Source organism: Scyliorhinus torazame, chromosome 21 (genome assembly GCF_047496885.1).
Source record: "Scyliorhinus torazame isolate Kashiwa2021f chromosome 21, sScyTor2.1, whole genome shotgun sequence".
NCBI lineage: Eukaryota > Metazoa > Chordata > Chondrichthyes > Carcharhiniformes > Scyliorhinidae > Scyliorhinus > Scyliorhinus torazame.
The window spans coordinates 100,411,902-100,431,946 of NC_092727.1; the positions used below are offsets into that span (position 1 = coordinate 100,411,902).

The following is a 20,045-nucleotide window of genomic DNA, read 5'->3' on the forward strand; positions in this document are numbered from 1 at the left end:
TTTTGGCAGGTACTGCTACAATTTCATGCCATTTGGCATCATCTCGGCATTGGAGATATTCCATCGCATCATGGAGCAGATGATGGAAGGCATTGAAGGCGTTTGTGTGTACGTGGACGACATCATCATTTGGTCCACAACCCCTGAAGAACATGGGCGGGATTCTCCACTCCCGCGCCGAAGTGCCCACGTCGTCGTGAAAGCCGTCGAGGTTCACGTCGGTGCAAAACGGCCCCTATCCCGACCGATTCAGGCCCCGACAATGGGCTAGGATCAGGGCCGCGTCATCTACACGCGCCAGGCCTTGTCGCCGCGTAAAGGCGACGCCGCATATATGACGCGGTCGGCGCCGCATAACTTGCGCATGCGCGGGTTGGCCCGTGCATGCCATCCTCGGAGTCCGCCCCGCAAGAAGATGGCGGACGGATCTTGCGGGGCCACGGAAGGAAGGAGGTCCTCCTTCAGAGAGGACGGCCCGATGATCGGTGGGCACCGATCACGGGCCATGCCACATTTGAGGTACCCCCCCGGTGCAGGATCCCCCCCCCCCACAGGCCGCCCTCCCAGCGTTCCCGCGCTGTTCCCGACGGCAGCGACCAGGTGTGAACGGCGCCGGCGGGAACCCGCCGTTTTGGCCTGGCCGCTCGGCCCATCTGGGCCTGAGAATAGCGGGGGTGCCGGAGAATCGCCATTTTGGGTGTCTCGGGTGAATCTCCGGCCTGCGGACCACGGAACTCGACAGGGCCGTTCCCGCCGCTTGGGAGAATCGCGGGAGGGCGTGGGACTGGCGTCCCAGGAAATTTTGGCGGCCCAGGCGATTCTCCCAACCGGCACGGGAGTGGAGAATCTCACCCCATGTGTCCCATCTCCAGAAGGTATTCCGCCGTGTACATGCCAACGGCCTAAAGTTAAACAGGTCCAAATGTTGTTTTGGCCCATCGACGCTCAAGTTCCTAGACGACCAGATCTCACAGTGTGGTGTGTGCCCGGACACAGACAAAATCAAGGCCAGCGAGGCGATGAAGGTCCCAGAGGACAAAAAGGCGGTGCTGCGCTTCTTGGATCTGGTCAATTTTCTGGTCAAACATGGCCACACACACCACAGTCCTACGCAACCTGGTGAAAAGGTCAACTGCCTTTTGAGTGGAAAGCGGCACACCAGACAGAGTGGCTGGAGCTGAAAGCCAGACTCACCACTGCACCAGTCCTGGCATTCTTCGACCCCGACCGGGAGACAAAGATATCCACAGATGCGAGTCAGGATGGCATCGGTGCGGTGTTGCTTCAACGAGATGACACATCATCCTGGGCACCAGTAGCCTACGCATCAAGGGCGATGATGCCCACTGAAACCAGATATGCACAGATTGAGAAGGAGTGCTTGGGTCTTCTCACCGGCATCCTCAAATTTCATGATTATGTCTACGGCCTGCCAACATTCATTGATGCCTCGGTTGCAGAAAATCCTGCTTAAACTTAGGAGGTAGGACTTCAACTTGGTGTACACACCTGGCAAGGAGCTCATCATCGCTGATACATTGTCCCACTCCGTCACCTCGCCCAGTGAGCCACTGGGGATCATCCAGCACATCGAATCGCAGGTGCAGCTGTGTGCTAGCACTCTCTCGGCGACAGATGAGAAGGTAGTTCTCATCTGTGATGAGACAGCCAAAGACCCCCTCTTGCAGCGCGTCATCCACAACCTCACTAATGGCTGGCAGAAAGGGCAATGCCCACAATTTTACAATGTGAAGGATGGCCCGACAGTGATTGATGGTATCCTCCTCAAGCTGGACAGGATTGTCATTCCACTCTGTCTCCAGAGCTTGGTGCTACGCCAGATTCAAGAGGGACACCTGGGCGTCGAGAAGTGCAGACGCAGAGCCCGGCAAGCTGTCTACTGGCCCGGCATCAGCCTGGACATCACTGAACTGTGCTACCCATCAGCGGTTCCAGGCAGAGCAGAGCAAGGAGACGCTCCAACAGCATGACACAGTGACCTCACCGTAGCCCAAGGTTGGCATTGACCTCTCATGCGAACGGTCCCAACTACGTATTGATCATCGACTATTTCTCGAATTACCCGGAGGTGCTGAAGCTCCCAGACCTCACCTCTCGGACCGTCATCAAAGCTTGTAAGGAGACATTCTCAAGGCATGGCATCCCAATCACCGTTATGAGCGACAATGGCCTGTGCTTTACCAGTCGAGAATGGTCCACGTTTGCCAGGTCATACAATTTCCAGCATGCCACCTCAGTCCACGAAGTGCAAAGGAATCGACGGGCACTGCACAAAGTTGCCTGCCCGCAACCACTTTCTCCTCCATTTCCAGATGTTGAATTGCCACCTCCTGATAACTCGCACCACGAGGCTACCAGTCAGGCCTCCATCCCGCCTGTCAAGGCGCCATTGTTCCCTCCGCCACCTCTCCAGCGGTCGACCAGGATCAGACGCAAGCCTCAAGAGGCTGGACTTGTGAACGTTTGTTTTGTTTGCTCTGTTCTGTTGTCCTCCGTCAGTCACATTAGACAGACTCATTCACATGTAAATACATTCACATACGCTAACAAAACATTAAAAAAGGGGAGATGTCATGATATGCAAACATGCAGCTAATGAACACACAGAATAGGACACGACCAATGAGCAGTCAGGACACTCAGGGGTGGTATCTCACTATAAAAGGGATGAGGTACTCACACCCCGCCTCTTTCCACAGACCAACATCTACAGAGTGAGACAGGGTGTATCCTCAGCATCACACCCCAGCACGTGGCTTAGAGCAAGGCTGGTTCAGTTAGACTGAGTTACTACATTTAGATTAGCAGAGAGCTGAACTCATTGAGAACTCTGCTAATAGTTCAATAAAACACAGTGAACTCACTTCAAAGTCTGGAGCATCTTTTCCTCAAAACTTCATCAAGTGGCAGCTTGTGTTATTCCAAATTACATAACACACCCCACTTAAGCCACCCTACTCAATCCCTGTAACCCTACCTACCCTTTTGGACACTGAGGAACAATTTAGCATGGCCAATCAACTTAACCTCCACATCTTTGGACTTTGGGAGGAAATCGGAGCACCCAGAGAAAACCCAAGCAGACACAGGGATAAAGTGCAAACTGAACACAGTCACCTGAGGCCGGAGTTCAATCTGGGTCCCTGGGAGCTGTGAGGCAGCAGTGCTAACCACTGTGCCGCCGTGATGGCATATCCAGATGAGAAAAAAGTTGGAGATGAGAGAGTGGCACATAACACACCAACATGGGCTAGATGGAGCCGATTGCCTGTTTGTGTCTATGTAATCCAATGCAAAGAATTTCAGACCACAGTGATATGCTTATTCCCCTCATGACCTACGCTAACTGGACAAAAGTACAACAGAATGTCAGTTAAACCACATAGATTGTTGTACAAGAATAGGGGGCTTCAATTTTCCATCTGTGACATGCCACCTTGAAGCTTCCTCAAGCACAAGCCTGTCTTCGCTACTCTGACCTTTCCTCACTCCATTATACTCTGAAAATTCACCTTCTGGTCAGCTTTCTGCTCATAATACTAACAATAGCACAATGCAACATCATTAGCCAGCCAGCTGTCTTTGTGGGATACTGCCATGCTAACAACTTGCACAAAGACAGTGTTAGCACAGAGAGGCTTCCTGGTTTTAGGGTGGAGCTGGACTACATCGTATGTTTTCAGACACAGCCATCTAACATTTGGAAGGGACAATATTGGTGCCTGGATGCCAATATGCTGAAGCAGTTCTGATACTTGTGCATTGTGACAAAGAATCAGGGTTGCATTACAGGCTTAAATCTATCAATTTTTAAACATGCATATTTGATGAGCTAATTATTTAAAATTCAGTCATGGGATATGAGTATTGCTGGCAAGGTCAGCATTTGGTGCCCATCCCTACCTACCTCTGAATTAGTTTTCCCACCAAATTATATAACTTCTCTCAGCTTATTAGAAAAGGAAGAATAAGAGGAAGAAAAATGTTATAATGAGGTGCAATAAAGTAAACAGTAGCATTTACGTAATTCTTTTTTTTTTTAAAAAGGGAGTAGCTCAGTTAAGAGTGACCAGGCCAGAGCGGTTTTATGCATCACATCTTAAGAGCTCCATTCCTTACCAGTATCAAATATGAGCGTTCCAGTGAGTCGCTCTAGACCAATTCCAATTCTAGCTCCAGGCAGTGCTACAATTAGTAGTCCCACTTGCCAAACAGATACATCTGGTTTCCGTATAATAGTTTAGCAGCTTGCTTCACTTGGCATGCTAGAAGCTACATGTATTCACACAGGGCCCTGGTCTTTGCAAACATGAATACACATTGAGCCTTTTTCAACAAAACAAAAGCTGGGGGGACAGCCATTCCCTGGTTCATTCCCCATGGCAATGCCTTGACCAGAGTTGACCCTCCTGGTTTAAATTTAAACAAAAGTTTGACAGTTCCCTGTCCCTGGTGAAATCTCCTTGGCAACACCTCTACCACTTGCAAGCCAATCAGCACCCTCTTCTCATGCACTATAAATTGCTGCTCCCTTTGAAATTCGGAACTTTTGCGAGTCTGTCCTGACGAATGAGAGACAAAAAGCTTCAACAAAGTTTGTATTCAGCAATACTCTCGTTCTGTACTATAATAGCTGTGTCAACACAGCGCACTAAGTGGAGCCACTCAATTGGGTACAAGCTGAGTTTAGTTCATATGAAACCATCAGTTTAGCAACTTTATTTCAAACTTATAGTCCTGTTCACTCTAAGGCTACCATGTCAAATCAGCTTTAATATGACATACCCAAAATACGTATTACTGCATCCAGTAACAAATTGATACGTACAATTTAAAATGTGCCTTTATATAGCACCGTTAATGAAACAAAATACCCCAAGGCACTTACACAGCTACAGTTTTCTGAAACATTTCCTAATGCCACCAGTACGTGTCCAGTCTGGCAGCAGAGCAATTGGTGAACAATTGGACATTTTGCAAATTTCAACTGTAGTGTAGAAATCAAGTTACTCTTAATTTTGCTTAACTTTAATTCAAGATAACCATTACACAATAAAGTTACTACATCATGCAGCATCCTATTCAATTTCAAGAATGGATAGAGGAATGGCTGACTGGCAGGAGGCAGAGTGTGGGGATAAAGAGGTCTTTTTCACGATGGCAGCAGATGACTAGCGGTGCTCCGCAGGGGTCAGTGTTGGGAACACAGCTATTCAGAATATACATTAATGATCTGGAAAAAGGAGCTGAGGGTACTGTTGCTAACTTTGCCGATGATAGAAAGATATGCAGAGGGACAGGTGCATTGAGGAAGTGGGGGGCTGCAGAAGGACTTGGACAGGCTAGGAGTGTGGGGAAAGATGTGGAAGATGGAATGCAATGTGGAAAAGTGTGAGGTTATGTACTTTGGTAGGAAGAATGGAGGCATAGACTATTTTCTAAATGGGAAAGGCTGAGGAAATCAAAAGCACAAAGGGACTTAGGAGTCTTAGTTCAAGATTCTCTTAAGGTTAATGTGCAGGTTCAGTTGGCAGTCAGGAAGGCAAATGCAATATTAGCATTAATGTCAAGAGGCCTAGAATATAAGAGCAAGGATGTACTTCTGAGGCTGTATAAGGCTCTGGTCAGACCCCATTTGGAGTATTGTGAGCAGTTTTGGGCCCCATATCAAAGGAAGGATGTGCTGGCCTTGGAAAGGGTTCAGAGGAGGTTCACAAGAATGATCCCTGGAATGAAGAGCTTGTCATATGATGAGCAGTTGAAGGCTCTAGGTCTGTACTCATTGGAGTTTAGAATGATATGGGGGGGGATATTATTGAAACTTCTAGGCTATGCAGAGGCCTAGATAGAGTGGATGTTTCCACTAGTAGGAAAAACTAGAACCAGAGGGCACAGCCTCAGACCGAAGGGACGATCCTTTAAAACTGAGATGAGGAGAAATTTCTTCAGCCAGAGGGTGGCGAATCCGTGGAACTCTTTGCCGCAGAAGACTGTGGAGGCCAAATCACAGTGTCTTTAAGACAGAGATAGATAGGTTCTTGATTAATAAGGGGATCAGCCGTTATGGGAAGAAGGCAGGAGAATGAGGATGAGAAACGTATTAGCCATGATTGAATGGCAGAGCAGACTCAATAGGCCGAATGGCCTAATTCTGCTCCTGGGTCTTTTGGTCTTACTCAAGAATAGAATTCAAATGTTGTACAGCAAGGATGGGTGAGCTGGTAATGTATGGGATAGCCTTGAATCATTCCTGTAAAAAAATGCTGCAATGAAGAATGGCCATTTCTTCGGAAAGATCTATTTTTATGAAATGTCACATTTGACCTAATGCAATCAACTGCATTAATTGTGTTAGACCTTACACCAGACAGTGCACGTGTGCAATATATCTATCTCATACACATCGAGATTTTAAAAACTAGAATCTGTATCTTAGTCTGATAATCCAAATGCATTCTAAAACAGTAGAGATCTCAAATACTGCTCCATAGGGACTCTTTCAAAGTTTGGGATGGATAGTGAATTAAAACATTATGCTTTCAACAAGGAACCTAGGTTTAAATCCAGACAGCTGAACTAGGACAGCTTTTACAAAGCTTCTAAGCAAGTAGCCTCAACCCAGTTCTTAGAGATCACAAGCATACAGTGTAAGAGGGCTCATAATTCAGCACTCAGCTGACAGCTTCAGTCCAAGGACAAAGATAGTTGGTGTGGGAAATTCACAGCAACTGTTTCTCTTCTGAACATACTAGAGTCACATTTTGGCAATCCTCGAGGACAACATCAAATGCAAGAGTGGAAAGCAGACTGCCCACCAGCATGGGACTCACTCATCTCAATAGGCATTTAATTTATATAGAACAGATGCAAATAAAAAGACCTTCCAATTTAGAAGAAAGGAACACAATCCAGCAAGATGTAACATCAGAGTATCACTTCCCTTTCACACAAGCATGTACAATTTTCAATTAAGTAGGCGAGTTGCAAATCAGGGTCGTTTCCTACATTTTCCATCACCAACAATCTCCCTTTGCATTCTTTTCTTTCCTCCACACACCTCTTGAAAGTTATGATGGGCTTCAGGATCATTATGGGCAACTTAGATTGACATGAAATGCCCTATGCTAATGTCGCCTTCAAGGGAATTGCCCAAAGGATTGCACAATTCATGAGAAGCAACAGGCTACTCTGACAGAAGGAAACATCTACCATTGATTAGATAATTCCTTACCATTCCAGGAATATAAGAGATACGCTCAACAGAAGTTTGAATGTCCCAGATTACATTTTATAGACATTGTTGCTGCAAGTCATAAACATAGGGGCATGTAGAGTGGAACCATATTGTGGCAAGCTATCTGCTCTAGCAAATGGAACCAGTCAGCACAAGCCAGGAGTCAGTTTCCCCTGAACTCTTTCAGTGCAGCAGTCAGCGTCAAGGCAGACCGCAGACGAGTGCAATTCCCTGCTGGGTCACTGTCTGTGTGGAGTCTGCACATTCTCCCCGTGTCTGCGTGGGTTTCCTCCGGGTTCTCCGGTTTCCTCCCACTGCCCAAAGATGTGCGGGTTAGGTGGATTGGCCATGCTAAATTGCCCTGAGTGTCCAAAAACGTTAGGAGGGGTTATTGGGTTACAGGGATAGGGTGGAAGTGAGGGCTTAAGTGCAGACTCAATGGGCCGAATGGCCTCCTTCTGCACTGTATGTTTGATGTTCTATGAGTGCTTTATCACAATGCTGGGAGAGTGAGTAAATTTGAGGAGTTAAGACAGATTTTTAAATTGGTAATGGGTTGAAAGGTTATGGAGTACGGGCAAGACGATGGAGTTAAGGCCAGGATGAGATCAGCCATGATCGAAAGGCGGAGCAGACTCGATGGGCCAAATTCTACTCCTATATCTTATGAATTTATTTTAACAAGAGAGAAAGTTCTGGAAATATTCAGATCAAGCAGTATCTGTTCAGAAAGAGAGTTCATGTTCTGTAAATGTGTGAGCACAGCACACAAGTCTGAAGAAAATGGAAAATATTTCACAACCATAACTACTAAAAGACACATTTTTAAACAATTTAAAAGGTGCCATCAAATTAAATGGGTTGGCAGGGTAGGGGAATTGGCCACACTAAACTGCCCCTTAATTGGAAAACAATAATTGGGTACTAACATTTATAAAAATTAAATGGTTTACCTTAATACACAGAATCCCCAAATTGATAAATCAGCATCCTTTCCCCAATAAATACAATCCCACAAATTCCCAAGTCACTTTCCTCCTTTATACAGGGACATAAAACCAAAGCCTCAGGTTCATTGTAGAAAAGGAAAATAGGGCAAATTTCAGTGCCATCAATAACCAGATATAATCAACCCTTGTTGGATCAAAGTAGATATAAAAATGCTCGAATTATCTCAGATAAAGTTTCATTGCAACAGAGATTGCGGATAAGGGTTTGGGTGCATCTGTGTATCAACCAAGCAGAATCTTGCTAGAACATAAGGCATGGTGGTTTGATAGAGGAGGATGCTCTTTCACCATAAGCCAGGTTTTCTTTCCAGGATATCAACTTCTTACTTTCACATCACTAGTTAAATTAAAAAATGGAGAAAGCAGTGTTGGTACAACAGTTAACCAACAACCCAAAAGGTTCCTGAGCATAGCATTCAACTGGATCTTAGTTTACCCAAAGGGTCTTTGTATCTGTTACACTATCTGGAAATCTACTTCGTGTGGTGACTATTGTTTTGTGGACTGCTGTTGTGTATTGGTTGGAGATGGTGAATTGCATCATTTAAGATGCCGTCGCTTTCAGCTTCATCTGTAACAATTTGAAATTCATAAAATACATAGGTCACCTGCTTTGACTTCCCAAGTTCAGCACTTGCCCAATTATGCTTACTATTCCAGAGTTCCTCTTCAGATTGCGTAACCTCACCTAATTTGGCAATGTATCATCAGCACATCGTATTTTTGATCAGGTTTCTGCAGCTAGGTCATTTACACTAAACTAGAACGTCGTGGTCCTTGCACTGAGCCATGAGACATCTCATTCAGGACATCTGCCCTCAAAAACACACGTAACTCCCATATCAATTACTTGTATGCTGCCTTGCAACCAGTCTATGATCCATTCTGAAGTTCGCCCCCAATTCCAAAGCTTAATAACATTTCAGGAGAAGTTTTTCCAAGGCCTTCTGAAAATCAAAGTACATCACAATTGTCGTGCTTTCCAGTCTACTTGGGTTGTCACTTTTTCAAAGAACTCATACATTATCAGACAATGTATTTTCCTTTAGAAACGATGTTCCTGGTGCTTACAAGGCTACTATTAGAAATAATCTTAGAGGGAGTTTCCAATTAGGTCTTATGGTACAGAAGGAAGGACTAATGGGTCTATAGTTGCACGATAGCATAGTGATTAGCACAATTGCTTCACAGCTCCAGGGTCCCAAGTTCGATTCCCGGCTTGGGTTACTGTCTGTGCGGAGTCTGCACGTTCTCCCAGTGTGTGCGTGGGTTTCCTCTGGGTGCTCTGGTTTCCTCCCAGTCCAAAGATGTGCAGGCTAGGTGGATTGACCATGCAAAATTGCCCTTAGTGTCCAAAATTGCACTTAGTGTTGGGTGGGGTAACTGGGTTATGGGGATAGGGTGGAGGTGTGTGGTTGGGAAGGGTGCTCTTTCCAAGAGCCGGTGCAGACTCGATGGGCCGAATGGCCTCCTTCTGCACTGCAAATTCTATATACATCAGCCTTGCAGACTCAGATCCTCTATCAACAAGATGGACTATTTCTGTAACATTGTTAATCTCTGCGCCAACCTCAGCTTGTTGCAACTGCATCCAGGATTCCACAACACCCAGGCTCGACTATTCCAATATTTTCTTGGTCCGATTTTAAAATAGTCCTTACTTTTACATCCCTGCCTAATCTGCCTCTCCACATCACTGCAACCTCTTTTAGCCCTACTTCCCAAGTTCCCGACCATTCTCCAATTCTGGCATCTTGCGAGTCCTCAATTTTAAAATCACTCTGCCGCTGGCAGCTACCTGGCCCTCAAGCTCTGGAATGCCATCCCCCCAAAAAGAGAGAAAAGGTGGAATTTATTGTGCCATCTCCCAACATGACTAGATTTCAATTTTAGGGAATGCGGCTGGGCATTTATTGCCCATTCCTAATTGCCTTTGAACTGAGTGGTTTGCTTGAGGGCATTTAAGAGTCAACCACATTGCTGAGGTCCTGCAGTTACATGTAGGCCAGACTAGGTAAGGGCAACATATTTTCTTCCCTAAAAGGACATTGGTGAACCAGATGGGTTTGCTAATACTACTGTAAAAAGTTGTCCTTGCGTGGTAATTTTTTGAATGTGGCTCGTTAACCGATCTTGAATCTTCTGGTACTTTGTCCATGGACTCTCTCAATGTCTTCACTAAAACCTTTCCCTTCCCTTTCTCAACAGGCTCGGATAAGTCCCATTTATTTGTTGTAAGGGTCCTTTCTGTTTATTCCCTTATTTCCCCTTTTATTTTGCCTCCATGGGCAATTAATGGACATTAAGTCAATGAATTGGCCCAAAAGGCCGAACTCTAATCCCAAGGAGTTTCAGTTTGACTCCAGGACACAAAGGCAAGGATCTGCTTTTTTTCTCCCTCTACAGAATGGCAGCGAATGCGGCATTCCTGGAGCTGCACAGAATAATCTACAGGAAAGCCATTACTGGCAGGCAAGGACCAGGGCTCACTCTCTCCAGAAAGGCTATAAGTGCTTTAATCCTAAAACTACAGAGGCCTGAATGAATGAACAGCAAAAACCTTGAACTGAAACTGAAATCCATTCAGGTTACATTTCTTTAATCAGAGCTGGCTGACTTTTGGATTCCCAACATTATACCTGTGATTGCTCGGTTGGTCGGTCTCTGTCCCACAGCGGGGAGAGCCGGTCATCGTTTACACACACACACACACACACGCACGCACGCACACACACCACAGTCCCTCCAAAGAAGGTCAACACCTGCTCTTCTTGGTCCACGGCTGCACCTCCAGTGGCTGCAGGGCTGGGTCAGGGGACATGTAGCGTGTCAGGGAACACAGTTGCCTCGATGATCACCTGCGGGGGAGATAGTTTGGGGGGGGGGGGGGTAAGCACCACTGGCAATTGATCCCTGGCCAGGTCGCTGTTGGAAGTCTCAGATGCCTGATCTCCATTTCACAGTCATACTCAGGAACAACAAAAACCCATCACGTCCAACCGGAGGAACCGTATTTCAGCCACTCGAGGCCTGGGGGTGTCACTTGGAATGGGTGTCAACCATGAGAAGAAACATAGACCCTTGGAAAGGGCCGGCAAAATGCATCCAAGGCTGGCCTGGCCAATCCCACGGATGAAGAGTACGAGGTGGCAGTTTTTCTTGTTCCTGGCATGTGAACTGTTGGGCCAGTTGTTCGATTGTGCCATCGAGGTCTAGCATTTCATTTGATACCCCAAAGGATGGCATCTCTGGCCTGTCGTGGAACCACAATGAGAGCACCGCACAGAAGGATACAGTCTTCTATCAAAGATCCAAGTCTTCAGGTGGCTTCCCTTTCTGGCCCTCATGTAAGATGGTGTGGCATACCTTTGCCAATAAGGAGTCTTTCTGCATCCAGTTGTGTATCTGGGTGGCAGTGACCGGCAAGGTGTCCATTAGTGTTGAAACAACTTCACATCGGTAACTGGAACCTGCTGAACATGTTCGCAATTTGCATACCTGGGCGATGCTCAAAAGGTGTACTGATACGATGCTAGCACAGGGCCCATTGCTGAATCCACGTAAACACTATTGACAGGATCGCCTTGTCCTCTTCAAAAAAGCATGTGATCCATCACAATAGTGAATCAGTGCCCGTATGTGATACACATACTGATTAAATCACTGCAAATACGATAGCCAGGCCCCTCCTTTTCTATCTGAACATAATTGTGCTCCACAGCGGCTAATGTTCTGGACACAAATGCTATAGGCCTTTCTCTTCTGTCAACCACATGGTGGGACAATATTGCTCCGCTTCCATAAGGGGAGGCCTCGACCGTCACCAAGAGAGGCTTGGAGGGGTCATAATGAGTCAATAATCCAGATGACGTTAGCTGCTGCTTTACCCTGGCAAAAACTTCCTCCTGAGGCGCTCTCCGTGCCCATCCTTTGTGCTTCTTCAGTAATGTGTGCAGAGAGGCAAGGACGGTCTCTAGGCCAGGAATATAATTTTCCATAATAGTTTACGAGACCCAAGAACGACCCCAACATTTACTGGAGTGGGGGCTTGTCTGATTACCTACACCTTCTTCTCTACTGGGTGTAGTCTGACCCGGTCCACATAATACCCCAAATATGTAACTTCCTTGACGACTTCTCTACTGGGTATAGTCTGACCCGGTCCACACAATACCCCAAATATGTAACTTCCTTAAAGTAGAAAACAATCTTTCCCCTTTTGTGGCGGACACCCATCTCAGAAAACCAGGAGAGGACTTTCTTCAGGTGCTTCCTTTCCGTAGCTCTGGTGACCACGACATCGAAGTAGACCGTCACATGCGGTAGCCCTCTCAGGATACTCTCCATAACACGTTGGAAAATTGTGCAAGCCGTGGCACTCAAAACGGCAGACTCATGTATTTGTGTAGGCCACTATGGGTATTAATAGTTACCCAACACCTGGAATCTGCATCCAGCTCCAGCGGGAGAAAGACCTTCGAAAAGGAATTACGTCTGGCTAACCTCGCATATAGCTCTTCTATCCGCAGCATTGGGTACATAATACATAGGACATACAGTGCAGAAGGAGGCCAACTCAGCCCATAGTGTCTGCACCGACCCATTAAGCCCTCACTTCCACCCTATCCCCGTAACCCAATAACCCCTCCTAACCTTTTTGGTCACTATGGGCAATTTATCATGGCCAAACCACTTAACCTGCACGTCTTTGGACTGTGGGAGAAAACCAGAGTGCCCGGAGGAAACCCACGCAGACACGGGGAGAACGTGCAGACTCCGCACAGACAGTGACCCAGCGGGGAAATCGAACCTGGGACCCTGGCGCTGTGAAGCCACAGTGCTATCCACTTGTGCTACCGTGCTGGGGTACCTTCCAGATGGGAGGCTTTGCTGACGGTCAACTTATAAATCACCACACAGACGTACGATTTTGGTAGGTTTTAGAACCGGGACGACCTCAGCTGCCCAATCAGCAAACCGTACCGACCGGGTGACCCCAAGGCATTCCAGTCAGCGGCATTCATCCTTGACCTTCGCCAGCAGCTCATTGGGGACTGGACAGGCGGGCCCAAGAAATACTTAGGTTGGGCCTCAGGGTCCACATCCAGTTTGGCCACAGCTCCCTTAATTTTGCCCAGGCCTTCCTGAAAACTTTGTGTACTTCCCCAATACGTCATAGAGTCCCCCGGTGGCCATCGGAAGATCTGCTGCCAGTCCAACCGGCGGCGTTGTAGCCAATCCCGGCCCAGCAGACTTGGTCTGGGGCCCTTCACTATTATGGACTGCTGCCCGAAGTTACTGGGGTCATCATCGTGCCCGCTGTGGCTGTGTTCCCCCGCATAGGTCGCTAGCCTCGGTGTCCCGCAAACTCAACCGTTGAACCCAATCCTGATTCGCTCGTAGGTGTGTCTCCCAATTACCAAAACTGCGGTTCCCGTGTCCAACTCAGATTCTAGTGGATGGCCATTCACTTGGACGATAATCCTGATTGGGACAACTCGTGGCACGACAATGCAACTCAATTGCATTCAGGTTGTTCTAAGTGGAGGGCCCGGGCTAGCGTCTCCCTCGAGTAGGGCGGCGTGTTTGCTGGCTGATGTGCGGTTTCTTATCCCTGTGGCTTTGCCAGCCACAAGTGCCGCACCACCTTGGAACACCTTCCATCAATTCCGGGGATGTGTCCTGCCTGGCTGTAGCAGCCCTTGATCAATGAGCCTGGTCACGGCGTGTTTGGGCCAGGACATTATTTTGGGGGTGCTGTGTGCTGGATTGCAGGGGGGGGGGGGGGGGGGGGGGGGGGCACCCTATGCTGTTTAGCTCAATCCCTTCTCCACACTCGTCCATGGGAGGGAGATCTCAATGGCCGTTTTTAGGTCCAGAAATTACCACTGGATCGTCATATTATTTACTCCACATACAAAACGGTTAGGGATGGCCCATAGTCACAAATTTGTGCAGTTGCGCCAAAAGATTGCTGGTAACGGACTCCTCTGGGGTCTTCTCAGCCATACTGAATCGGTACCTCTATTATAACTGATGGTTTAGGTTGTTGTGGTTTGCCACCAGCTCTTCCAACATCTTGGGGCCTGTGGCCGCGGGATACATCAGGCTCTTTAGGACACTGAAAATGGGGGTCCCACAGGAGGGCAGAAGAATTACTGTCTGGCGATCATTCTGAACAATAGTGTTCGCCTTAAAAGAAAAGCCGCATACAGAGTCCAGTCCTCCACATTGGCATCGAATGAATAGAGTCTGCCAAAGAGCGGCATTTTAAACATGGTGCAAACTTTATTCTTCCATGAAGAGGTGGCTGTTCTCCAAATGTATAGCAGTGCTGACTGTAGTTTTGCTTTATCCTCACCAATTTGTCAGGGAAAACTGAATGGTAATAAAGTATATACAAGTAACAGTCCCACAAGGACAACTCTGCCATTCAGTTCCTACCTCGGCCGGCTTTTAATGTCCTGAGTTAACTAACCCGCAGCGGGGGAGCTCCAACTCCACGGGACTCAGGGGGATATTAATTGGGTCTTCCCTTTGGGTCTCAAGTGGGTTCTAACTATCTATTCTGTTAAATTTAGCTAATTTCTAGTGTCATGTGAGTGTACCTTTAAGAAATGGGTGTTTATCAGTGATGTCAGAGTGTGGGTGGAGCCGAGCTGTCTGTCAGCTTTTTACTTTCGTTTTAGGCTGTTTGCTGCAGGGTGTGTTTTAGTTTTGTTTTCAGTGTTGGAGCTGAAGCCAGACAGAGCAGGTGTACTGTTGATCTCTCTGCCATGAAAAGACTATCTCTTGATGATTTGGTGAATTCAGAATTATAAATGTTCTCAGTAGTGAATGTAAACCGAATGTGCTTGTTAAAAGGCGTTTCTTTTGTCTTCTGGATGTTGTTTCGGAAGTTATTAAGGATTACTTAGTGTTGTATTCTTTGGGGGTGTATTTGAATTGATGGTTGCTAAGATGTTCACTGTATGTTTTAAAAAGGTTAACTTGAGTTCATAGAATAAACATTGTTTTGTTTTAAAAAATACATTTCCATTTCTGCTCTACCACATCTGTAGAGTGGGCCGTGTGCTCCCCATACCACAATCTATTAAAGGTTGTGGGTCAGGTGAACTCCATGATACACTTTGGGGTTCTCTAAACCCTGGCCCATAACACAAGCTCTGTCTTCCCTTGCCCCACCTCAGCAGGTGCTACAATTTCAATTTTGTTATTAACCTAGAAAATTGAGATAAAGATATGCATTGCCTCCCATGGCTTCCTTGACGCAGATTTAGATATTGAATTCAAACTACAAATTAACTCCAAAAAAAAAAAAAAAGAAATCAATAAGAACAGGTACAGAGTAGTGTTCAAAGAGGGCCAATGAGTTATGAAGCAATTTAACAGTTAGGATTGCTTTCTGAGTTATACAACTTGCTGTACAAGTTATTTTCAGGGATCTTTGGATTGATATGGTCATCCAATTAATGATCACCAGATATCCATTCAGGATTGAAGTATTATATTTACAGCACAAGAATAATTTGGAACCTTCAGATCAAAAAGGGATTTTAAACTGTGGAAAGCTGCATAGTACATGGCTCCGCACATGAATTTTACTACAGTCAACATTTTAAATGTTCATTTATTTCATTTTGCTAGTTTTCTAAAAGACATTGCACAGTCAGCTGTTGATCAATACAAAGCAAACTACTGATGCTTTTCAGGCATCAGATTATTGTGGATCTCTAGTGATAGTACCTGTGTAGCTTTCTCGTTCTCCCATGATGTAGAGTGTACATCAGTGTCACGCGGCCATTGTCCTATTAAATAAGGTCCAATGATGGTGTCAAGAGAGGAGGTGCGTCGAATGCAAGATCTTGTCTGATGAGACTTGGGTTTCTCAACTGCTGGAAAAGAAAAAGTGCTCATTTTAAAATTAGTATCAACGTTCTTTCCCAAATTCCTACACGGCTATTTCAACAGAATTTTTAATATTTGCCCTCATCTATTTTTCTTATACCCCTTGCTCTGAATGTTTTGCAACTAGACAAGAGTTTAAAAACTCAGTATGGAGCAGATTACATGATGCAGCCGATCTGGAAATCATTCCACAAACATAGATAATAGAAGGAGGCCATTCAGAGCTTCGAGAATGCTTTGCCATTCATTATCATGGCTGATCATCAAGTCAAATACCCTGATCCCACCTCCCACCCCTGCTATATCCAATTCCTTCTTGAAATTATAACGATTTGGCCTCAACTACTTTCTGTGGTAGCAAATTACACAGATTCACCACTCTCTAGGTGAAGAAATTTCTCACCTCAATCCCAACAGGTTTACCCCTCATCTTCAAACTATGACCCCTAGTTCTGGACTCACCCACCATCAGGAAAAAAAATTCTGAATCTACCTACCCTGTCTAGTCCTGGAATTGTACAAGTCAATGAGATCCCTCTCACTCTTCTAAAATCTAATAAATATAATCCTAACCGATTTAGTCCCACCATCCCACGAATCAGCCTAGTAAGCCGTATGCACTTCCTCCATAGCAAGAACATTCTTCCTCAGTTAAGGGCTACCAAAACTGCACACAATACTCCAGGTGCAGCCTCACCAATGCCCTATACAACTGCAGTAAAATATCTCTATTCCTATACTCAAATCCTCTCGCTATGAAGGCTAACATACTATTTGCCTTCTTTACTGCCTGCTGTACACCTGCGCACATACTTTCAGGGACTGATGTACGAGGACTCGCTGAGTATCCACCTCTCAATTTACACCCATGCAAATAATAACCCACCTTCCAATTTTGCTACCGAAGCGGATCTCACATTTATTCACATTATACTGTAGCTGCCCACTCACTCAGCCTGTCCAAACCCTGCTGAAGCATCTTTGCATCCTCCTCACAGCTCTCTCCCACCCAACGTCGTATCTTCAGCAAATTTGGAGAGAATATATTTAGTTCCCTCATCCAAATCATTAATATATATGTGAACAGTTGGGGGCCTAGCACAGATCCCTGCGGTACCCAATTAGCCATTGCCTGCCAATTGGAAAAAGACCCATTTATTTCAACTTTGTGCTTCCTGTCTGCTAACCAGCTTTCTATCCACCTCAAGACACTACCCATAATTCCATGCGCTTCAACTTCACATATTAATGTGATCCATGTTTGAAAGTAGCCAGGGCAAAATTTTGCCTTCCCTCTGCTGGCAAGATATTCAAAATTAATTTGGGCAGCATCCACTCAATTTTTAGCGGTGATGTAGATAATTTGAAACTTTGCCCCATCAGATACAAGGATGAACTAATGACATTTGCACAGTAGGGGTGAGTAGAAGGAAACTCTGGTCACGTCATACCCAAGATTATTCTTTTCTCATTTTTTCTAAATTTAGTACCGAATTCTTTTTTTCCCCCAATTAAGGGGCAATTTAACATGGCCAATCCACCTACCCTGCACATCTTTGGGTTGTGGGGGTGAGACCCACACAGACATGGGGAGAATGTGCAAATTCCACACGGACAGTGACCCAGGGCTGGATCAAACCCTGGTCCTCGGCATCGTGAGGCATCAGTGCTAACCACTATGTCATCGTGCTGCCCATATAACCAAAGTTATTCAAAACAAATAATGTCCAATAAGTATGATCCACAGAACAAACATCCTTCATTAAATTTAAAAAATACAAGCAAAAAAAATTGCACTAATTAAGTTGCCAATAGAACAAACCTGTCATATTTTGGACTAAAGCACGTGATGAAGCTTTTCTAAAATGCACTTGCATTAAATAGCAAGACTGAAAAATATTTGGTCATTAGCATGCAACTGTCTAGAGAGGAGTAAGATTTATACCATTATAAGTCACTGAGGAAAGGAACACAACTTCGGGGTTAGAGGTAAAACAAGGATCTGTTCTGGGGCCGTTGCTGTTTGTCATTTTTATCAATGACCTAGAGGAGGGCGCAGAAGGGTGGGTGAGTAAATTTGCAGACGACACTAAAGTCGGTGGTGTTGTCGATAGTGTGGAAGGATGTAGCAGGTTACAGAGGGACATAGATAAGCTGCAGAGCTGGGCTGAGAGGTGGCAAATGGAGTTTAATGTAGAGAAGTGTGATGTGATTCACTTTGGAAGGAATAACAGGAATGCGGAATATTTGGCTAATGGTAAAGTTCTTGGAAGTGTGGATGAGCAGAGAGATCTCGGTGTCCATGTACATAGATCCCTGAAAGTTGCCACCCAAGTTGATAGGGTTGTGGAGAAGGCCGATGGAGTGTTGGCCTTTATTGGTAGAGGGATTGAGTTCCGGAGTCATGAGGTCATGTTGCAGCTGTACAAAACTCTGGTACGGCCGCATTTGGAGTATTGCGTACAGTTCTGGTCACCGCATTATAGGAAGGACATGGAGGCTTTGGAGCGGGTGCAGAGGAGATTTACCAGGATGTTGCCTGGTATGGAGGGAAAATCTTATGAGGAAAGGCTGATGGACTTGAGGTTGTTTTCGTTGGAGAGAAGAAGGTTAAGAGGAGACTTAATAGAGGCATACAAAATTATCAGGGGGTTAGATAGGGTGGACAGGGAGAGCCTTCTCCCGCGGATGGAAATGGCTGGCACGAGGGGACATAGCTTTAAACTGAGGGGTGATATAGGACAGAAGTCAGAGGTAGGTTCTTTACGCAAAGAGTGGTGAGGCCGTGGAATGCCCTACCTGCAACAGTAGTGAACTCACCAACATTGAGGGCATTTAAAAGTTTATTGGATAAGCATATGGATGATAATGGCATAGTGTAGGTTAGATGACTTTTGTTTCGGTGCAACATAGTGGGCTGAAGGGCCTGTACTGCGCTGTATCGTTCTATGTTCTTCAAAAAGTTACACTGCATGCAAGTTTATTGTTCTAGGACTTTTCGAAACAAAGATCAAAATTGATGATAGCGTTTCAGAGGTGGTGGGTCTGACTGCAGCTTATTAAAACAAATATTCCATATTGGGAAATGCTGTGTTAAAATAAAGTCAGTTTACTCTTTATCAAACCTGGGGGGGGGGGGGGGGGGAAGAGAGAGAGAGAAGGGAGAGAGAGAGAGAGAGAGAAGAAAATAGCGACTATTAATTTGTGGACCACAAGCAAAACTGCTTTGTCTATACATATAAATAGTATCAGAAAAGGTGTTCAACTCAACTTTTGCATGCATGTTCAGCTTAACAGGATGAAGCTTTATCAGATAAGTGTATAAGTGTGCTAGTTGTCAACCTGGCTTTACAGAGGACACTCCAACATAGATAGGAATTAAATTGAATATATTTTGTGCTTTAATAACCAATTAAATGCAATCAAATTATATTTGCATCAGCAGTCTCCTTACAAAGCGAAAACATGTGTGTATGTCTTGTAATCAATATTTACTTCATTGTATATTTATGCAGTCACACTTCTCACATTGACCAAAATAGATACTTCCCACTGACTTTTTAAAAAAAAAAGATTCCACATCCTCTCCAGTGGGTTCATTAAAACAGAAATCTCTGATTTGGCATATGTAAAGCATAGGATATGCAGGCCGGGAGCCTCACCAAGAGATCTGAGACGAGTAAGTGTGTAAACAAATCGCAAGGCAGAAATAATGGATTTTGAGCAGTAAAGCACAGGTCACAACGTGCACCACCCTTTCCTAAAACCTGCATGATGCAGAATGCAGTCTCCTTGGGATCTAGGGTGTAATCCCCCAGGCACAGACAGGAAGAACAATTTCAAATGGAAAGTACGAGAGATTTTAAAACTTA

The 20,045-nt window shown here is 45.5% G+C and overlaps 1 protein-coding gene across 3 annotated transcripts in view; it reads right to left on the reverse strand.

The window, feature by feature from the left end:
- LOC140398441 (glucocorticoid-induced transcript 1 protein-like) overlaps positions 1 to 20,045 on the reverse strand; it is an 80,231-nt gene that overhangs the window by 50,231 nt on the left and 9,955 nt on the right. For 2 of the 3 annotated variants that reach the window (XM_072487130.1, XM_072487128.1), the window contains exon 2: positions 16,012 to 16,160. In XM_072487130.1, coding sequence (XP_072343231.1) covers positions 16,012 to 16,160 — 149 coding nt within the window. The remainder of the gene's footprint in view (positions 1 to 16,011; positions 16,161 to 20,045) is intronic. The other variant, XM_072487129.1, reaches the window with a different exon arrangement.